Genomic DNA, 19732 nt, shown 5'->3' on the forward strand with positions numbered 1-19732 from the left:
TGCCATGCTCATGTCCGGCACCGAGCATGTGTCTGGTCCCGGGGGTGGTTGCGTGCACCCGTCTCCCCCTGGTCAGCAGGTTCCTGTGGAGCACTGGGAGCACTACGGAGATCCGCCTGCACACCATCCTGCTCTTGGAAGATTACACTCTGAGGGTGGGAGTTTAGGAAAGTGTGGGGGAGGGCAGCACTGCATTACTCTTACTTCTTGAACAACTTGGACGCCCCACCTCTGCTTTAATGCGATGGGGTGGGAATGGAGGACCAGAGATGCCCTGGCTGGGTGAAGACCATTGGTGGTCTACTGAGCATTTGCTTTTGGACCAGCCTCGTGCTGGGTGCTGCGGGGTCGGGGGCTAGAGGAAGAAAGAAAGCTGGTTATGGTTTCTGCCTTTGAGACCTGAAGCCCCTCGGGGCCAGGATGGTGTCTGTCGCCGGGACATGCCGAAAGGCCCCAGGGGTCCTCAGATGCCGCCTAGAAGAGATCGCAGCTCTGTAGGCTGGCCGGGACGAGAGGGTGGCTATGGGCCTCCATCTTGGCTGGTGGGTGCGTGGGTGTGGATGGGGCCATGGGGGATGTCAGACGTGACAGGTGAAGGGGCCCCTGCTGACTCTCCATGTCCTTGGCAGATATCCCACCCAGGTACCCGTTTCAAGCCCTGCCGCCGCACTACGGGAGGCCCTACCCGTTCCTGCTGCAACCCACAGCGGCCGCCGACGCCGACGGCCTGGCCCCCGATGTGCCACTGCCGGCCGACGGGCCCGAGCGCCTGGCGCTGTCGCCTGAAGACAAGCCCATCCGTTTGTCCCCCTCCAAGATCCCGGAGCCTCTGCGAGAGGGCCCAGACCAGGAGCCGCTGGCAGAACGGGAGGTGAAGGCCGAGGTGGAGGACATGGACGAAGGGCCCGCTGAGCTGCCCTCCTTGGAGTCGCCTCTGACACTGCCCCCTGAGGAGGCCCTGGCAGCCCCAAGCCCTGTGGCTGGCTGTGGAGGCGGTCTGCTGGAGGCCCAGGTGCTGAGCGCTGGCGGGCAGGGGGCCGTGGAGCCCCCCGGGGGCCCGGACTTCGCAGAGGGGGCCGAAGCGCGGGTCGATTCACCGGGCCGGACAGAACCGTGCACAGCCGCCCCGGACCTGGGGGCGCGGCTGACGCCAGAGACGCTGGTCGAGGCCAAGGAGGAGCCCGTGGAGGTGCCCGTCGATATGCCCATGGCCGTGCCCATGGCGGAGGCGGTGCCCGAGGAAGGCCTAGCCCAGGCGGCCCCGAGCGAGCCCCGGCCCGGCCTGGAGTTGGCAGAATGTGATGTGGCTGCCGGGGAGGAAGAGTGCCTGAGTCTGGAGGCCCGGGAGGCCGCACCTGTGCCCAGCAGCACCTGCTTCCTGGAGGAGGAAGGCTCTGACCAGTTTCTGCCTGGCCTGGAGGACCCGTTGGCTGGCATGAACGCCCTGGCAGCGGCTGCGGAGCTGCCCCAGGCCAGGCCTCTGCCATCCCCGGGCACCGGAGCCCAGGCCCTGGAGAAGCTGGAGGCGGCGCAGAGCCTGGTCCTGGAGCAGAGCTTCTTGCACGGCATCACCCTGCTGAGCGAGATCGCCGAGCTGGAGCTGGAGAAGAGGAGCCAGGAGGTGGGAGGTGAGCCACGAGGGGTGCTTGGTTTCTGTGGCATTTTCTGTGTTGTTTTCATTAGAATTTAAATTTGAAAATTTTAATTTGAAAATCCCCAGGATATGGTTTATTCGTGTCCTTTTTTTTTTTTTTTTTAAAGTTGAGGCAAAATACACATGATGAAATTTACCGTTTCAACTGGTAACAGTTTAGTAGTGTTCTGAGCACATTCACGTTGCTGTGCAGCCGGTCTGTGGGTGTCTTAGTGGTGATGTTTCTCCTTGTTCTGTCAGTGCTGGGTTTTGTATTGGCACCATTCTTTGGGTTGCAGGAGACAGGACCTCTCCTTTGAACTGGCTTAGAAAAAGGTGTGGGAAATTGATTGGCTCTTGGAACCTAAGTACGGTTGGTGGTCATTAGGTAGTAAGTTTCAGGTACGGCTGGATCTGGGCGTTTCAAGTCATCAGGAGTTTCGTTTGTACCCCCTTCCCCATCTCTCTCTCCACCTGCTCCACTTTCCTCTCTGTTGGCCTCATTCACGGCAGGCCCACTGCCCTCATGGGGGTCACCAGCACTTCCTCGCAGGCCCACAGGCCTGCCCAATTCAGCCGACTCTCAAAAGAGGCCACCTCTTTCCTGGTAGCTCTGGCAAACATACTTTGATTCATTTTCATTGGCTCCCTGGGGTTCATGCTTTCTGCAGAAGCAAACTGTGCGGCCAGGGAGGTGGTAAGGAACAGGCTGATCGTTCACCACCCCTTGTGGGGCTGTCCCCTCTTGGGGGGGGGCAGGGAGGGGTAGCCCTCAGAAGGAAACGGGTGCTTTCAAGCAGAAGGGTAGCGAATTCTGGGCTGGGCACAAACCCACTGGTGTTCAACACAGAAACAACTCAGGGTGTTCCAAGAAATGTGTGCAGAAGGGGCTGTGGGCCAGGCGAGCCTCACCACCCCACGCTCGGCCCAGAACTGGCACGAAGGAGGGAGGGGCCCCGGCGACAGCTGTCAGGGCGGTAATAATAGTGTTGCCAGTGTTTTGGTGCATTTTTTTCTAGAACTTTTTCTACACACATACACTTCTAAAATTAAGATCGTTTGGTAAACAATGTTCTGTGAGCTGCCCTTTTCACTTAGCATATTCTTCGTGAAATATTTTTCAAAGCTGTGTGACTTCCCAGGTTTTTTAGGGACAGTCGAGTTTTCCAGCTAGTGGAGGCCCCAGCCTTCAGCGACCTCATCCTAGATCGTCAGGCACTGCCTTTTGGCTTTGTTCTGCTCTTGTAAATAATACGATTATGCCTGAAGAAAAATCCTTGGCCGCACCTCTGATTTTCCTGGGGGTATATTCCCAGGGGTGGAATTGCTAGATCAGAACCAAGGCCACATTTTCAAGGCTTGTTCATTGCCTCGGTCATGTGGGCCCCCCCCCCCGAAGCTTGGACAGGTGCTGCCCGCTCCCCCACAGGGGTCTCTTGTTTGGTTCTTGTTATTCTAGAGTTCATGACTTTTTTTCTCTCATTTAAATAGTTTTGTACAAAAAATTATTTTTCAGAAGAAAATGAAACCCTCTCGAGTTCTGGGTTTTCAGTGGGGGCTGCAGAGGGCCAGCTGCATCTGGGAAGGGGGGGCTAAGGCTGGGTTCCCTGGTTTGGGGACTGCTGCCCACCCTTGCTCCTTTTCACACCCCTGCCTCATTTTCGGTTCGAGGCTCCTACTTGCCCTCGTTTACCTGTGTGCCCGGTGCTGTTTTTGGACACGGCCATCCACGTGCAGCCCTTGGCACTGTCAGGTGGTGACAGACAGTAGTAGGTAGGGACAGTGGGAAGGGGTCAGGGTGGAGATGAGGCGGCCAGGGAAGGCCTTCTTGATAAAGTGACCCGAGGAGGGCCAGGGAGGAACTCTTCTGGGGAAAGCATTCCAGGCTGACGGAACAGCAGGTGCAAAGGCCTTGAGGTGAACAGTGCGTGTGGCACTGTGTGTGGCACGTTGGAACAAGAGAAAGGGGGCTGGGGGTAGAGCAGAGTGGAAGGAGGAGAGCGGTGGCCGCGAGGAGGTTGGCGGGATGGGGAGGGGCGGGTCCCTGGGCACTCCTGGAAGAGGATTTGGAGTTGCAGTGCTAGGATCAGACTTAAATAGGGTCATTTTGGGGGCTGTGTGGACAACTGGCGCAGGGGCAAGGGTGGATGCAGGGAGACCCAGGAGGACGCTGCAGGCCCTGGCGGGGCAGTGGGGGGGCAGGCGGAGGTGAGGAGCGAGAGGATTCTGAGTGGAAGTTACGGTGCAGCCAGTGGGTTTTGCCAGACTTTTCTGTGGGTGTAAGAGTGACTCCAGGGTTCCTGGCCTGAGCCGCTGAAGAGCAGACTTTCCAGGAAGCAGCGGAGTGGGGTGGGGTGGGGTGGGGGGTAGGTTTTGTGACCGGCAGCTGGTTTCTGCAGTGGAGGTGTGGCCCAGGGCTGGATCTGTGACCCTGGGCTAGCAAGTGCACTTGGGAAGTGCTGGTGTCTAGTAGGGGTGTGTGCGCTGCCTGGGTGAGGGAGGTCCTGGTGGCCCTCTTCTCTTCCCAGCAGCTGCTGATGGGATGCTGAGCATCAGTCCTCTGCAAAAGGCCCCAGGTCGCGCTGAGAGCTTCCCCACGGGTCACCTCCGTGTTGGTACGGCCACAGGCTGGTGTATTAGTTAGCCAGGGCTCCCGTCACAAACACCGCCTCACCTTGGGGTGGGCCACGTGCTTCATTCAGTCTCATACCAGCCCCTTGGGAGCTGATGGGGTTCCCCGCTTTGCAGCCTCAGTTTCTGTAAGGATATGCAAGAGCAAAACCCGTGGCTCTCAGTCGGCAGTGACACGGCTGGTTTGTCACTGCTTGGGGGAGTACTGCTGACATCTAGTGGGTAAAGGTAGGAGATGCCACTACACCCCTCCTCCAGCGCATGCCCAGGACAGCTGCCCCTGTGGCAGAGGATGAGCTGACCGCACTGTGGAAGGCGCCAAGGTCGGGAAGCCCTGATCTGTGCAAGATAATCACTGACGTTGATGTTATGGAACTGCACGATCGGTGGTAAAGAATATACTTTTCTCCTCAGGTGCGTGTGAAAAACCAGTACGTCAGGTACATTCACAAAAACCGATCGCATGTTAGATCACCAGGAAAAACACCAATTAAAAAAAAAAAATCAAAACTCCTTTTACTTTGGGAGAGACTGGAGAGGAGGTGGGCTCTCCCCCATGAGCCACTGCTGAGATTCTCAGTTGGTGCGCCCTTTCTGAAGGGTGGCTGGAATATTTATCAGAGAGAGAAATGCACATACCTTGATCACGTTAATCACACACGTAGGAATTCTCCTAAAACACGTGTGTCCTGTGTGCCTGTCCACCCACTACCAAAAAAAAAAAAAAAGTGTAGAAATGACCAAAATGTCGTTAGTAGAGGATTATTTCGATAAATTAAAACTCAGCACTGCAAGAGAATTCTAGGCAGCTGTTACTGGGGTTAGCCACATAAAATTGCTAATATTCTGGTGTTTTTGACCTGCAGAAATGGCAGTTTTTATAAGGTCCAAGCTAATAACATATGGTAGAGCTTCGTTATGCGGGACTGTGAAAAGAGGTGAAGTGTGATTCCGTGTGTGTGGATTGGTGCCGTTTCCCTATTTATAAAGGATACCCACAGACGTCACGGGCGAATGTTTGCAGAATGTCAGCCGTGGCCCCTCCGGGGGCCAGGGCAGCTCTGCTGGGGAGGGGAAGGTTTTCATTTCTTCACACTTTTCTGCCTGGTTTGTATCTTTTGGGTTCTTGTATTACTTCTACAGTTTATGAAACTTAATCCGGGCTCCTTTTTTTCTGAAAATGAAAACCATGCATATTCTTCATGGCAAATTTAAAGGGCAGAAAAGCAGAAAGAGGCCCACTCTAGAAAGTACCTCTGCCGGCGCCTGGCCACTCTCGGCGACTTTGTGCAGCAGTGGACGTTTGGAACAGGGCCATGCTGTGTGCCCCGGCTCTCACTTCCTCTCACTCAGCACCGTTTCTTGCTTCTCGGAAAGGCTGCGGTCCGGTCATGGGGCCCATGTGGCCTTGGGCAAGCCCCGAGCTGGTCCTGGGCCTCATTCTCCTCCCTGTTTGGGGTCTGAGCGGGGTTGGATTGCTGTGTCCATGAGGCCTGGCCCCAGGCAGCACGGCGGGGCAGGCGCAGAGGCATGGGCTCAGCTGTCTCCTGTGTGCAGGTGCGGAGCGGGGCCTGGCGGTGCGGCCCTCGCTGGAGAGCCTGCTGGCAGCCAGCAGCCACATGCTGAAGGAGGTGTTGGACAGCCCCTTCGTGGACCCGCTCAAGAACCTGCGGCTTCCGCGGGAGCTGAACCCCAACAAGAAGTATAGCTGGATGCAGAAGAAGGAGGAGCGGGTGAGGTGTCCTGGGCCTGTGTTTGCCTGCCTGTGGCCTGTGGGGTGGGAATGGAGGTGGGTCCCCCCGAGATGCCATCTTGCTGGGGACATGGCCGGCTTTGGAGCTGGAAGGGCCTGATCTACTTGCTGTGCAATCCTGGGCAAGCTGTTTCCCCTTTCTGGGTCTCAGTTTATCCATGTAATAATGGGCGACAGCCTGATGGGTCGGGAAGAGCGGGCCTGGCCGTGCCCCTTGCTGCCTGTGGGCCCTGGGCAAGCGCCTCACCTCTTTGAGCCTCCATCTGTAAGTGATGCATAACACGATGGCCCACACTGCTTAAGCAGCTGTCCCGGGCCACTTTGCCCTTGACTCAGCCCTGCAGAGTTGGGTTTTGGTCCCTGTCCTGCGTCCTGCCCACGGCCTTGGCTGGTAAGTGGCAGAGATGGTGTTCGAGCTGGGGCCCCGTCGCCATCAAGCCTCGCCGCTCGTGTCTGTGGTGGGAGCTGGTGGGCGTCGGCATCCTCACCCTGCTCTCCTTGCAGATGTATGCCATGAAGTCCTCCTTGGAAAGCATGGATGCCATGGAGCTGGACTTCCGGATGCGGCTGGCCGAGGTCCAGCGGCGGTACAAGGAGAAGCAGCGAGAGCTGGTGAAGCTGCAGAGACGCCGTGACTCCGAGTGAGTGTGCACCCCAGCCATTTCCCGCGGCCCCGGCCGGCCGGGCGACGAGGCCGCAGCAGGTGGTGCCCTGCCTGGGCTCTTGTAGGCGCTGGCGCTCAGTAGGTTGACTGTGCTAGGCCATTAGAGGTGTGTGTGGACCCGAGTGATGTGTGTGTATCGTGTGTCCTTCTCCGCGCCCCCCCCCCCCACCCCCCAGGTTCACAGCCAAGCGTGTGATTCTTTTTAAGGGACAGGCGCGAGGAACCCCATAGAAGCTTGGCACGCAGAGGCCCTGGCAGGCCGAGGAAACGGACCCACGCCCTGAGCGCCCTGTCGCCCCCCCGCAAGAGAGGGAAGAGCCGCAACAGTAGCGGAAAGTAAGGCTGGCCCCTCGGTGGGTCGGGAACTGGCACAGAGCTCGGAGGGGAGGAGCACGGGCCCGCGGCAGGGCCTGTGTCTGGGCACCGGGGACCTCGAGTCCCTCGGGCTCTGACCCACCTGGTTTGGTAGGTCTCAGGGAGCACAGTGCGCACTGCCCGGGCCAGGAGGGTGAGCCAGGCGAGTGGCGAATGGACAGGCAGGCTCACCTACCCGGCACTGAGCGGGCAGATGACCCCAGTGAGAGGTGTCCGTGCCATCAGCTAAGCACTTCACCCATCTTCCTGCCACACCTGCTTCCTCCATGGTTAGGGACTAATTCCCGCTCTTCTCCACGTACCTCCTCCCTGCAAAGGGATCCGCTGAGCTTCCAGCCCCGCTGGGACGGGCTCTGATTTGTGCTGTCACTTGGTTCCCTGTGGGAGTGACAGTGTGATTCCTGTCCTCCCGGCCTGACCCGTTGGCTTGGCGCACCTGAGCCTGTGACCCGGGGCTGCCCCTCTGTGCGCTCCTTGAGTGGCAGCAGAAGCTACGTATGGCACCTCTGGAGGTTTTCTTGAATGGTGGCTGGAATGAGAGCTCTTCCTCCAGGCTAGGCACGGATAGGAATGAGGCTTCGGTCTTCCTGGGTGTCCGGGAGTAGCACGAGCCGAATGAGGCCCATCAGAGGACCGGGGTTGGAGGGTGCCTCGGCCTGGGACATCAGGGCAGGGCAGACTCTGGCGGCCTGGTGCTTGGCTTGAGGAAGCAGAGGGGGCTGCAGGGTGGCTTCGGAAGGCATAGGAGAGGCAGTGGGTTGGCCACAGGTCTTGTCAGAAGGCCACCCCGAGGGCCCCTACAACTTGCATTTATTCTCCTTGGATGTTCCTGTTGGAGGAGAGGATGGAGACTGGAAGAAGTCCCCTACAACCAGCCAAAGGAGGGTAGGGAAGCAGTTCCTGAAGAGAGCAGAGGTGAAGGCCTCTAGCAGGCAGCCCCTGGAGGTGGGCGCACTTTCCCGCTTTTGCGTCCCAGCTCCATCCAGTGTTGACTGTGACCTCCGGCTGGGTGCTAGCTTTTTGGAGCCTCAGTTTCCCCCCTGTGTAAAAACCAGCACGTAGAACATTGTTTTGTGGCTGAAATACAAAGCACTTGACAGGAAACAAAGCATATAGTTGGCACCAAGTAAAAATTAGTTGCCTTTATTACTTGTGAGGGTTTTAGCTTAAAGTAGGCAAGAGAAGCCTTCAACCTGGGACCATATCCTGACTGTCTTAATCCCAGGGGTACAGGAGACCAGCCAGTGACTCTTAATCCCTCCTGCCATCCTGGGAGAGTACCTTGACATTTCTGATCCTTGTTCTTGGCACGTTTTGATAAGGTGCGTGTGTGAGTGTATGTGTGAAGAAGCATGAGCGAGAAAGAGGCCAGCAGAGGATACTGCCTTGGAGAAGCGTTTCTTCTTTCCTGTTAAACTCTCATTCTGCCCCATTCACAAATAGAATCCCAGCACCGTAGCTTCACAGGATCCGTCTCCCCAGATCCGTCACTCTGCCGTCACTGTCTGTGCTTCGACATCCAGAGCCCACCCTTCAGGGCCGTGAGGGCGGACGCCCAACCCTTGAGTCTTTCCTGGCCAGGGTGTTGACCAGCAGTGCATCTGGGTTTCAGGCTGAGCAGCAAGCCCCTGCTGACGTCGGAGGAGTACGAGCTTGGAGCAGGGATGAGGAAGAGACACAAGGGACCGGAGGAGGAGCACGATGCCCTCGTTGGAACGGGGAAAGCAAGGGGCAGGAACCAGCCTTGGGACGAGCACGAAGCCTCATCAGACTTCATGAGTCAGGTCAGTAAGCCTGTTTTCCAGGTGTGCTGCCGTCTTAGGGTGGAAGGTCTGGAGGGTATTGCAGCGTTCACGCTCCCTCTGCATGTGTGTTGATCTTAGTCCTGCACAGAAACTGTAGAAATGATTGCCTCAGTGCCACAGGGACTGTCCTCCAGTCATCCTTACTGCACCGAGGGGGAAATCAGGGCCCAAGAGGAGGAGGTCAGAGACTTACCCAAAGTAGCACAGCCTCAGGTAGAGCAGAGACTGAAAGCCACAACCCTGTGTGTGCTCCCTGACCCTTTGCTGAAGCCACGAAGAGAGACTGCAAGTTCTTAACCAAATAATGCAATTACTGTTGTTTAACAGTATAATTGTCTAATGAGCAGCTTCATCATTCTGTAGTTCTAAGAAACAAGGGCTTGATGCCATTGTAATTTCCTTCTGAACTCTCCAGGGGTAATGGGGTGAGAGCCAACTCCTTGATTTTTCTTATTTCTGCAGAGCATTGAAATCGTCCACTTAAGGCCTTTGTCTCTAAATACTAATGTACCTTGTCATCCCTCCTCATAAAGCTCCACGCAAGGGGGGACTGTTGCCGTTGATTTGGCCACCAGAGGGAAATACTCACATAAGGGAGACTGGATCCAGGAGGAGGGAACAAAGCCAGTCTGTTTATCAGGGTCCTTTACTTGGCAGATTGGGAAGGATGCTTCTTGCTGTTCAAATGACCCTATCCCAACTTTCTCCCCCGTATGATATGTTACCTGATTAAAGAAAATAGAGCTAAAACGTTCAAGTGAGGGTCATTAATGGCTTTGAAACTGCACATTTCCCTTTGACAGCAAATGACTATAACAGACGTGCAACCAGGAATTTAATCTGCGAGATCTCGAATTGCTCTTTTCTGCTTCGGGCATCCGAGGCACACCCGAGGCATTCTCTTGGCAGCTCCGGCCCATTTAGTTGGACGGGCCGATTTAAATTGTGCTGCAGTCTTCGTGGGCTGCTTTAGGTGGTCGAGTTAAGTGGATCAACCATGCTAGGATGTGGGGTTTCTGTCTTGGTTCCATGCCCCCCCCGCCCCCCCGCGCGCATCAGCAGGGCCACTTGCTCGAAGGGCTTCCCTAGGAGGCACCGGAGAGCACTGGGGAGAGCCAGTGGCAGTGCCAGCCTTAGTGATCGCTGAACCCACAGTAACAGCTCTGCGATAAGAACTTCGTGGGCCTAATCTCGGTTCACCTTCACGACCACCCCGAGAGGCCTGCCCGTAATTATCCCCGCTTTATGGAGCGGGAAGAACTGAGGCTCAGAGGGGTTGAGCAACTTGCCAGGAGCCGCGGGCAGGCAGAAGGGACTGGAGCCCAGCTCCGTCAGAGCCAGTCCGCCGAAACCCCCTGTCCCGTTTCACCGGATGTCTTAACCCGTGACTTCCCTCTGCAGCTGAAGATTAAGAAGAAGAAGATGGCCAGTGACCAGGAGCAGCTGGCCAGCAAGCTGGACAAGGCCCTGTCCCTCACGAAGCAGGACAAGCTCAAGTCGCCCTTCAAGTTCTCGGACAGTTCTGGGGGGAAGTCAAAAGCGAGCGGGGGCTGCGTCAGGTACTTGACGCCCTACGACAGCCTGCTGGGCAAGGACAGGAAGGCGCTGGCCAAAGGCCTCAGCCTGTCCCTCAAAGCCTCCAGAGAAGGTAAACACAAAAGGGCCGCCAAAGCCAGGAAGACGGAGGTGGGCTTCAAGGCCAGAGGCCAGCCCAAGTCGGCCCACTCCCCGTTCGCCTCGGAAGTGAGCAGCTACTCCTACAGTAAGTAGCGGACGCCGCGCCGCCTCGGGGCGCTTCTTTTCTCTCCTCAGTCTCTTTCCGTCCCTCTCGTGGGCGCTCGACGGTCTCTTCCGCTTCTGCGCGGGCTCCACGCCGGAAGCGGGGGTGAGGAAAGCGGAAGTGCCTGTGATTGGCGGGTGGGAGCGGAAGTCCGCCTGCCCTCTGGCACCGGTCTTCCGCTCGGTGGCCGGAACGCCGTTGGGGCGGAGGCCTGTGCGCCGCAGAGTCGGGGGCCGCTCAGCGGAGAGCCGCCGCCGTTTGCGACGACCGTAGAGGGGAGCCGGCTTCCCCCGCCCACGCGCAGCTCTCCGTCCTCCGGCCGGGGTTTCGGAGGAACGGCATCTGTCCGTAGAGCGCGCGCCGTGCTGGGCAGTGCATTGATGGCTGTGCGGGCTGCGTCTGCCTTTATGTTTCTGACAGCCCTCCAGGTGGCTGCCCCGCGGCTGGACCGCCCGGGTCCGGAGCGTCGAGCGGGGAAGCGCAACCGCTGCTGGACTGAGGGCCTCTCACTGGCTGGGGCCTGCTGCATGGGAGCTCTTTCCCCGGGCACTCGGGAGCGCGGCTTTCCTGAGCCTGGGCCCCCCAGCCTTGGGCCTGGGGTCCACCCTGCTGGCTCTCCGTGGCCTCAGGTGGCGCGCAGTAGGTGCTCCTGGGTGTGTGTGCGCGCCCATGGCTGGCTCTTGGTGGCCGCTGGTGGGCCCGGGTTGCCCATGGCACGTAGTTGGTGCTCCTAGGTGTGTGTGTGCAGATGACTGGTCCTCCACAGGCGTTTGGTGGTGCACAGTAGGTGCTCCTAGATGTGCGTGGGGGCGGTCGGCTGGCTCTCCAGGGCTTCTGGTGGCGCGTAATAGGTGCTCCTAGGTGTGTGTGGGTGGAGCCCCTGATGCCCAGGACCCATGCGCACTAAGCCTGTGGCGGCTGTGTGAAGGTCAGGAGGGGCTGCGTGGCTCCTGGCAGGTGTCAGCAGGGTCGGTGGTGGGAATCCCCAGGCCCTGACTAGGGTGTTGTGTGTCTGGGCTCTTGTTGGGCTCTGCGTGGTTCATTGGAGGACTGGTTGAATGTCAAGAAAGTAGACACCTGTAACGCCATGTTAAATTTTGGTTTTTTGAGGGAAAGAAATAAAGTTTTTATGGACTTGGAGTTAAATTGTCATCGCCTGCCTCACAGGGCTGTTGGGAGCTCTAAGTGAGCTCATGTTGGTAAAAGCTGGTGGTGGCACGAGATTAAGCTGCTGGTGTTGTGGGGTTTTTTTTCTTTTTTAAACATTTGTATGTTTGGTTGCTCAGGACTAATGGGTCTCTAGGGCTGACGCAGAGATGAACGTGTGGTAAACAGCTCCTTTGCACCTTAGGTGTTGAGGACGTGCTTGATTGCCATAGCTTTTGTGGCCCTCAATTTTGGATGGGTGTGATCTGAACAGCAGTGCCCAGGCCCATGGCCACCGTGAGCTCATCTCAGAAACTCATAACTCTGGAGGAGGAGGGAGGAAGGGCTTTCGTCTGATCTTCCCCACCTCTGCCGGTTTTAGAATGATGGAGGGAGTGGGGAGGATTGCAGCTGCTTTGACTCTGCCAGAAGAATACCGTACTCCTCCCACTTACAGGTGGTTGGGGTACATCTAGAGGCCAGAGAAGCTCCGTCCCTGAGGTCTTTGGAGTGCTCTGAGCCTGTGAGTCCACCGTGTGCAGATGTTTGCACGCACGGAGCCATGTTCACATTGCTTCTCTGTTAACAGCTGTGTTGAAAATCCCACTGTCCGAGTGAGGGAAGGGAGTTAAAGTTGCAGCAGAGAGATCAGAAGATCTGTGTCCCACTAGATGCTGGCTATGATATGCAGCTGGCTCTGGAGAGAGCTCTTGTGTTTTTTTTGGGGGGGGGGGGCAGAGCGCAACGTGGGGCTTGATCTCGAGACCCTGAGATCACGACCTAAGCGGAGATCGAGAGTCGGCTGCTTAACCAACTGAGCCACCCAGGCGCTCGTTTGTATTTTTTATGTTGGCTTTTCTGTAGGTAAACGGGAGGACAAAGTCACAAAGAGGTAAAGAGTGTTTTCTAGCACGGAGATGGCTGGCAGGACATGGGAAGAGAGAAAGCAGCTTTCTTTTTCACTTTGGGTTGTAGGGGTTGGGGGCATGTCTGGTGGGAAGCCAACTTGGTTGTCGTCACCCACGGGCGTCTCCAGCCTGGGATGTGGCCTTGGAAAGGACGGACAGGGGCCTGATGGGGCTTGTCCATGTCACCCCTATCTAGAGTTTTGAGGCCATCTTGCAGTTGGGGTCTTGGAGCGGAAAGCATAGGTCCAGGAGGAGGCGGCTAGAGGACACTGCCTCCGCCTCACCTCCTGCACCCAACACACGCACACACGCACACGTTTCTCGTGGACGTGGAGATGGCAGGTGCTGTGCTGCCAGAGCTGTAGCTCTGTTCGTTACTGTTCCTCGTGTCCAGAGTGGATTTTACCAGGTCAAGGGATTACACTTTTTGGCTGTGGAGCCGTTTTTCCCCAATGAAATCTTGCTTGACAGCTTCACTGATAAAACGGATCAAAATGGTGTGAGGATGTTTGGGGTGGAGTTGAAAGGGGCCAGAGCTGTGCCCGCTTGATGGCCCCCCCCTCCCCTCCCCTTTGATCCTCGCCCAAGAAAGCTTGAGAACCCTGGCCTTCCCGCCCTGTGCAGTAAGGCGGGAGACTTGGGGGAAGCCAGCAGCAGTGTGCTGGTAACACGGCCCTTTGATAGGAAGCCTTGAGTTGGAACATCGCTTGCCAATCTCCTTGGTGTAGCTGCTTTCACGATGGCCCTTGTGATGCTGCTGGGCGGGGAGCTGGGATGCACGTGCTTGATTGCCCTCATGAGTTGGCCTGCGCCGCCCCGCATGCCCCTGGACACTGGTCTTCTGGGGCAGAAGAGCTTTACCCGAGCCCTTCCTTTCTTGGATCTTGTCCCTCCCCAAAAGGAGCCCGTGGGCTGGGTGCAGTGACCTCTGTAGCCCTGGGTGAGGCCTTTCTGAGAGTGGGGCTCCCGCCTCCCCCGGGGCCCAGGAAGGCTGTTCACAGAGGTGGCTGTGTGGCGGGCAGCCGCCAGCCTGGAAAGGACGAGCTCTGTGAGGCCTGCGGCCAGGGGGCCTCCCGGGCGAGGTCCAGGCGGTGGGACATGGCTTGTTCATGGCCCGTAGGCATTCGGACCTCGGTGCCCTGGCACGCGCCCGGGTGTTCTCAGAGCCACTGAGAGTATCGGGAGACACCGACCCCCCCCCCCAGCACCCTATGACTTACTTTATTAAAAACTACTTTGACTGCAGATACGGACTCAGAGGAAGACGAAGAATTCCTGAAGGACGAGTGGTCTGCCCAAGGCCCGTCCGGCTCCAAACTGACGTCTTCCATCCTGTGTGGCATGGTGGCAAAGAACGGCAAGCCGGCTGGAGGCCCCAAGCTGAGCAAGAGGGGCCTGACGGCCGCCCGGACTCTGAAACCCAAGCCGGCCACGGGCAGGAAGCAGCCCTTTTGTTTGCTGCTTCAAGAGGTCGAGGCCCGTTCCTCCTTCAGCGATTCTTCGGAGGACTCGTTTGACCAAGGTTACTAGCTCCAAACACAAAATACCTTCCGTGTTTTCTAGCGAGAGAGTGAGTGAGAGAGAGCGCGAGAGAGCGAGCGCGAGCGAGCGAGCACGCAGGAGATGGCGGGCAGAGGTGGCCCATCTGGGACACCTCGGGAAGGGCGGCCGTCTTGGTTCTTGGCAGCGTAGCCTGCTGTATCCGCCTGAGTCCTTCTATTTTTGTTCTTATTTGTACCTGTATCATTGTGATAACGCCACGGCCTGGCTCTTTTTGAGCTTTTATTACGGACTGTTTTTAGTCTTCACCCTCCTCCGCGCTCCCCCTCTGCCCCCCTCCCTGCCTCCTCTGCCCCCCTAGACTGCAGGCCTGGGTCGGGTTCTCTCGGGCGCAGCCAGAGGAGGCCTCCCGAGGGACATTTTGTAAATGGAATTCTGTCGTGTGGGCGTGTGACTTGATGTTTGTACCGCGATTTTGGTAATACCAAGCTTTATTAAACATACCGAGTTCATTTTTAACTAAACCCGTGTGCCTTGTCTCTCTTGCTGTGTCCTTACTAGACCGTTAGGTTGCCGCCCCCCTCATTTGTTCCTCCCCCCTCCCCCCCCTCCCCGCCCCACGGGGGTAGAGCTGGAATATGCGTCTGCCGCTCTTCTCTATTATTCAAATATCCCTGGTAGCTGTTGGCATGCGTTCATTCTTCAGGCTCAAAGTCAACTGCGTTCACCTCCAGCTTCATCTTTTGTTTTTTTTTGTTTTTTTTTTTAGCTGCTTGTTTGTTTTTTATTTTCTTAAAGCTGTGTTTCTATGTAACAGCGGTTTAAAAAATATAAACACTTGTTTTCTAACACATATTTCTGTTTTTAAGGGCGTGTAGGCAGTGCAGGGTCAAGACCATTTGCTGCCCCGAGTTTTGTGGGGAGATTTGAAAGCGTGGGCTTTATTGCCACGTTGAGCGGTGGGGCCCAGGCTTCGGAGAGAGCACTGGCCTCTGAGCCCACAGGCCTGGTCTGCCGGCAGCCCCACCCCGCCCCGGGCCCTCCTGTGCCTCACCAGTGCAGAGAGGGTAGGGTTCAGTGATCCCTGCGAACATCCAGGCTCTGACTTCCCCACGCGTTAGAAGTGTCCTAGGGGCAAGTGGGGGAGCCAGAGGATCCTGAAATGTTTCCTCACCCTGGTTTAGGATTTGCTTCAGGGTGGACCCCCTTCAGGGATTCCCAGAGCCTAGATCCCATGCCCCCTGAGTGAGGCTCAGGCATATAGAGGCCAACCTGGACGGGCACCAGCTCGGGCCCTGGGACCAGATGCTACCCTACTTCCGGCCCTGCTCCCATTCCTGGTCTGCCTTCTCCCTGCCCCCACACCTCATCCTGACTCACCCGGATCCATTTTGGATGACCAGGAGATGGCACAGTAGGGAGCCAGGTGCCCTCGGGACCCACATTCTCTTGAGCTGTGCCACGCCCGAGGGAATGGAATCTGGGCCAAGGAGCAGGGAGGTCACTAACTCGCCAGTCAGCCTCATTTGCCCCTAGCCCTGGCCTCTGTGGACCAGTCTGGCAGGTTCACCATTCTCCTCCCTCCCTTCCTGACCCCTTCCTCCCTCCCCCCCTTGGCTCCTCCCCTTTAAAGCCAGAGATCCAGCTTCCACGTGTTTAAGCTCTCCTGCCCCAGCTCAGACCCTGTAGAGAGGCAGGCAGCCCCGTCAGATGTCTTAGCATGGGGCCGTTTGCCCGGAGTGGGCAGAGGGAGCCGGGGGGCCCTCAGACCAGGCTGGATGCAGCAGTGGAGAGAGCCCAGCTAGGGGGAGGGGAGTGGAGGGGGAACCCCCCCCCGCCCCCGTTGCGCGCACACACGCACGCATGGTCAGGTCTTGACAGGGATATTTGGGTAATAGGGTTTTCCTGACATCTGGTACTAAAACACCTGACTGCTTGGCTTTCTAGTGTCTGCTCTTTCCCCCCAGCAGCTTGACCATACCTTCACCCTTGATCCCTACCCATGATGCTTTGAATGTCTGTTTTGGTCTCTTGCATTTGCTCTCACGCTGCACTCTGGACGCAAAGCGAAGGCTGGGAGTAGGGCAGACGGCGCAGCGGGTCACTGAGCTTGGGTCCGAGCCTGGCTCGTTGCTCCGTAGGTAGGCAAAACCCTTTCGTTGTGTTCCCTCTGCACCTCCCCTCCTCGGGGTTTGCCCCCATCGGCTATGGCAGCAGCGGATTGCTTTGGCATTTATCGATCGGGTTTTGGAAAACCAAACCAAACCAAACCAAATCAAGTTACAACAGACAATCCCACATACTGAGCCAAGAGTTTTTTGGTTTTGTTTTTGTTTTTGGTTTTTTTTTAATAAGAAAAAGTTTTTCTGTATTACCTTGGGCTTCTTGGTTGGGAATTTTTTCTCCCTCTGCCCTTGGCAAACTCTGTTGCCTCAGGTGTGGACAGCTCCAGAAAGGCTTCCTTGGTCCTGAGACCCCCCCCTCTGCTCCCCCAGCCCCGCAGACCCCAGCCTGAGCAGACCAGCCACCGTGGGAAGCAGCCAGTGGGGGCTTTTGAGGGTCGCAGCAGCTGGAGGTGGGGGAGGGTCTCCGGAGACCAATTTTGCTCTGTGGGAAGCAAACCCTGCTTTTGGCTTTTTCCTTCCAAGCACTTTTCCATGTCAGGGTGCTGGGATTGGGCTGCTGCTGGCCGACTGGTATCCGAGGTAGACATTCCGGACATCCAGAAACCCAGAGCCAGCCCTCCACCACTGGACGTTGCTGGTGGGGAATCCTTCTGGATGCGAGAGAGTTCTGGAGTCTCCACACCTGAGCATCCAGGGAAGGCGTTCTCTAGAAGGGAAAACTGGCCACACGTCTGACTCTGTGCCCCCACCCCAGCCACCCCCCGCCCGCCACCCTGCTCAAATTGACCAACCCCAGGGAGGCCTGATGTGGGGGACCCAGGCGCTGCCGAAAGTCTGCCTACACTTAGCCTGCTTTGCCGCTGTGGCCCACTGGGGCGGAGACAACCATGTGATGTCCGCAATGTGAATGGATCGCAAGCGTGCACTGCCTGCTTCTGCCTGCCTGCCCCACTGGCCTCCATCCTGCTTCATCCATTGCTCTGGGAGCCGGACCTCCCCCCCCCCCCCCCCCCCCTCCTAACAAACCTGTCTCTGCCTCCTTCCTTTCTCAGCTCTCTTCAGGGATTCCTTAAGCTCATTTCCACCCCCCTCACTCAACAGAGACCCAGGCTCCCTCGGAAAAATGGGTAGGCAGAACCCCTGCCCCCATTGGCGCACCTGGGGCCACCACTTTGGGCTGCTAGTTGCACCCAAGCAAGCAGGTGGCTTGGGGTGTGGAGGGAGAACGTGGAGTTGGCCGTCTGTGTCTGCCCCTCTCCGTTCCCTGAGCCCAGGCACTCCCTGCCCGAGATAGAGCTGGGGTGGGGGGGCACCTCCTTACGTCCCTTCCCGCTTCCTGCTGCAGAGAGCCGCCCCCAGCCTTGCCGGGCCCTGCCCTTGGTCAGCGGCCCCCAGAGTCACCTTCACACTCCCAGCAGTCCGAGCAGACAGGCACCTTTGGGCAGGTGTCCCCGGGGCGTCCCCTGGGCAGTTAGCCCCTGCTGCTCTCTTGCCTGCCCGCCCTCGCGGTGTTAGGCTGTCTCCCTGGAAAGGTCAGAAGCAAGGTGTTAACTCCCTGCGGTCTCTCTTCTTGGTGGAGAGCTTGGTTCACGTGCAGGGAGCACTGCCTTTCGTGGACTCCCTGCCAGCCTGCTGCCTGCCCCACCTTTGTTCCCACGGCCCCTGCTGGGCTCAGGGCTGTAGGTCCCTGGGTGGCAGGCCAGTTCCTGGGAAGAAGCACCAAGTCTCTATTCACCAACTGGAGAGACTGGAGCGTCGTCAGATTCTTTCTGAGAGACTCTGGGTGACAAGACAGCAAGGCAGCCCTGGGTTTGAGTTCTGCCTGAGTGCTTGGCCACGCCGAGCCTCAGCCTTCTGGTGCAGAGTGGGCTGACCTGCGTGCCCTTTCCCTTCCTGGCTCCCCGCGTCAGGAGGCATAGCCAGCTTGTGGCTCCCTTGGCCCCGGGGACAGCAGTTTTGTAGAACAGGCTGGCCCTGTTTCTGTTTGGTCCTTGTTAGGCTTGCAAAGTGCTTTCTCCAGCGTACGTGTGATCCTAAGTCTCCCCTTAGCTGGGTGGGTGGGCTGGGAGGGCCACCCCATGCCACAGATGAGTAAGTGCTCGTAGAAAGTGCTCACAGAGGGCCAGGATTTGCCCCAGGCTTCCTGGCTTGGGGGTATTGCTGGGAAGTCACCTTTGGACCCCAGAGCTTGCTCAAGAAGAGACCGAACTCCACCTTCTCCTGTCACTAGCCCCAGACCCCTAGGCACCTGAGTCCCCGGGGCCCTCTCCCACCCCCTCTCTGCCCCTCCCTGGCCTCCTCTTTCCTGCTCTCCTGCCTCCTTTCTCAGCCTCCATGTCGTACGTCGGGGCGTGTGTGTGTGTGTGCGTGTGAGATGGTGGCGAGAGCTGTCTCCAGTCCTTGTCCATGTGTCTGTCCCCCTCGCCACAGCACAGGTGCATGTCGGTGTCCCCCTTACAGAAACCCTCTGATTCCCAAAGCCGCTGCCCGCCTCTGGGCCGTCCAGGATGCCCACGTCTTGGGCTCGCTTTGATGGGGGCACTGGGTCATCCGGGGGGGGGGCGGATTTATGGGCTGGTATTGGATCCACCCCCGGCTGACGAGGAGTGAGGAGCTAGGCCGGAGCTGTGTGGCACCCCTCGCTGGTGCTCGGGCCGAGTAGGGGCGGGGTGGGGGGCGGCACCTGCCTAGGCCCAGGCTCTGACTCGCGCCCTGTTTTCTGCACCAGATGAGAGCTCCGAGGAGGACGAGGAGGATGAGCCGGAGGAGGAGGAGCCCGAGGCCGCCGGCGGCTATAGGCTGGGGGCCCGGGAGCGGGCCCTGTCGCCAGGCCTGGAGGAGAGCGGGCTGGGCCTGCTGGCCCGCTTTGCAGCCAGCGCCCTCCCCAGCCCCACAGTGGGGCCGTCCCTATCAGTGGTGCAGCTGGAGGCCAAGCAGAAGGCCCGGAAGAAGGAAGAGCGGCAGAACCTGATGGGTAAGTACCGGCAGGTGGGATGCGGGGGCACCGCTGCCCCATCCCGCAGACCGGAAACGGGCTTGGAGAAGGGTAGGAGCAGAGCTGGGGCCCACTGGAGCCGTGCCTCGTGGGCCAACCCCATCCCGAGCAGAGTGGTACTGGTGACGTGGGCCTGGCCTGCCCCAGGAGGGGGGGTCCAGAAGCTGTGCAGGCTGACCTTCACTGTTCACGCTCCGGACTCCCCCAGTCATAGCCTGACTCCCCCTCTTAGGTGCCCGCTGATAGGCAGCTCCGGGAAGCAGAAAGGCAAATCTGCCCCTGATCTGCACCCTGGGGGGCTGTAGAAGCCCAAGGGAGGCTGCCCCAGGTAGGCGACACCCAGGCCGAACCCTGAGAGAGAAGTGGGAACCGGCTGAGCATACACAGAGAAGTAGACGAGCAGGATCTTTTAAGTC

General features: G+C 58.1%; 1 protein-coding gene across 7 annotated transcripts in view; it reads left to right on the forward strand.

Moving 5' to 3' along the window:
- Window positions 1-19732, forward strand: part of TNRC18 (trinucleotide repeat containing 18) — an 84961-nt gene that overhangs the window by 37702 nt on the left and 27527 nt on the right. For 6 of the 7 annotated variants that reach the window (XM_073886297.1, XM_025863812.2, XM_025863814.2 and 3 more), the window contains 8 exons: window positions 630-1628; window positions 5822-5997; window positions 6522-6658; window positions 6889-7017; window positions 8669-8840; window positions 10263-10623; window positions 13942-14217; window positions 19050-19295. In XM_073886297.1, the coding sequence (XP_073742398.1) occupies window positions 630-1628; window positions 5822-5997; window positions 6522-6658; window positions 6889-7017; window positions 8669-8840; window positions 10263-10623; window positions 13942-14217; window positions 19050-19295 (2496 nt within the window). The remainder of the gene's footprint in view (window positions 1-629; window positions 1629-5821; window positions 5998-6521; window positions 6659-6888; window positions 7018-8668; window positions 8841-10262; window positions 10624-13941; window positions 14218-19049; window positions 19296-19732) is intronic. The other variant, XM_073886296.1, reaches the window with a different exon arrangement.

This window comes from Callorhinus ursinus, unplaced genomic scaffold, assembly GCF_003265705.2.
Source record: "Callorhinus ursinus isolate GAN/ISIS: 27379988/994484 unplaced genomic scaffold, GSC_fseal_2.0 scaffold70, whole genome shotgun sequence".
NCBI lineage: Eukaryota > Metazoa > Chordata > Mammalia > Carnivora > Otariidae > Callorhinus > Callorhinus ursinus.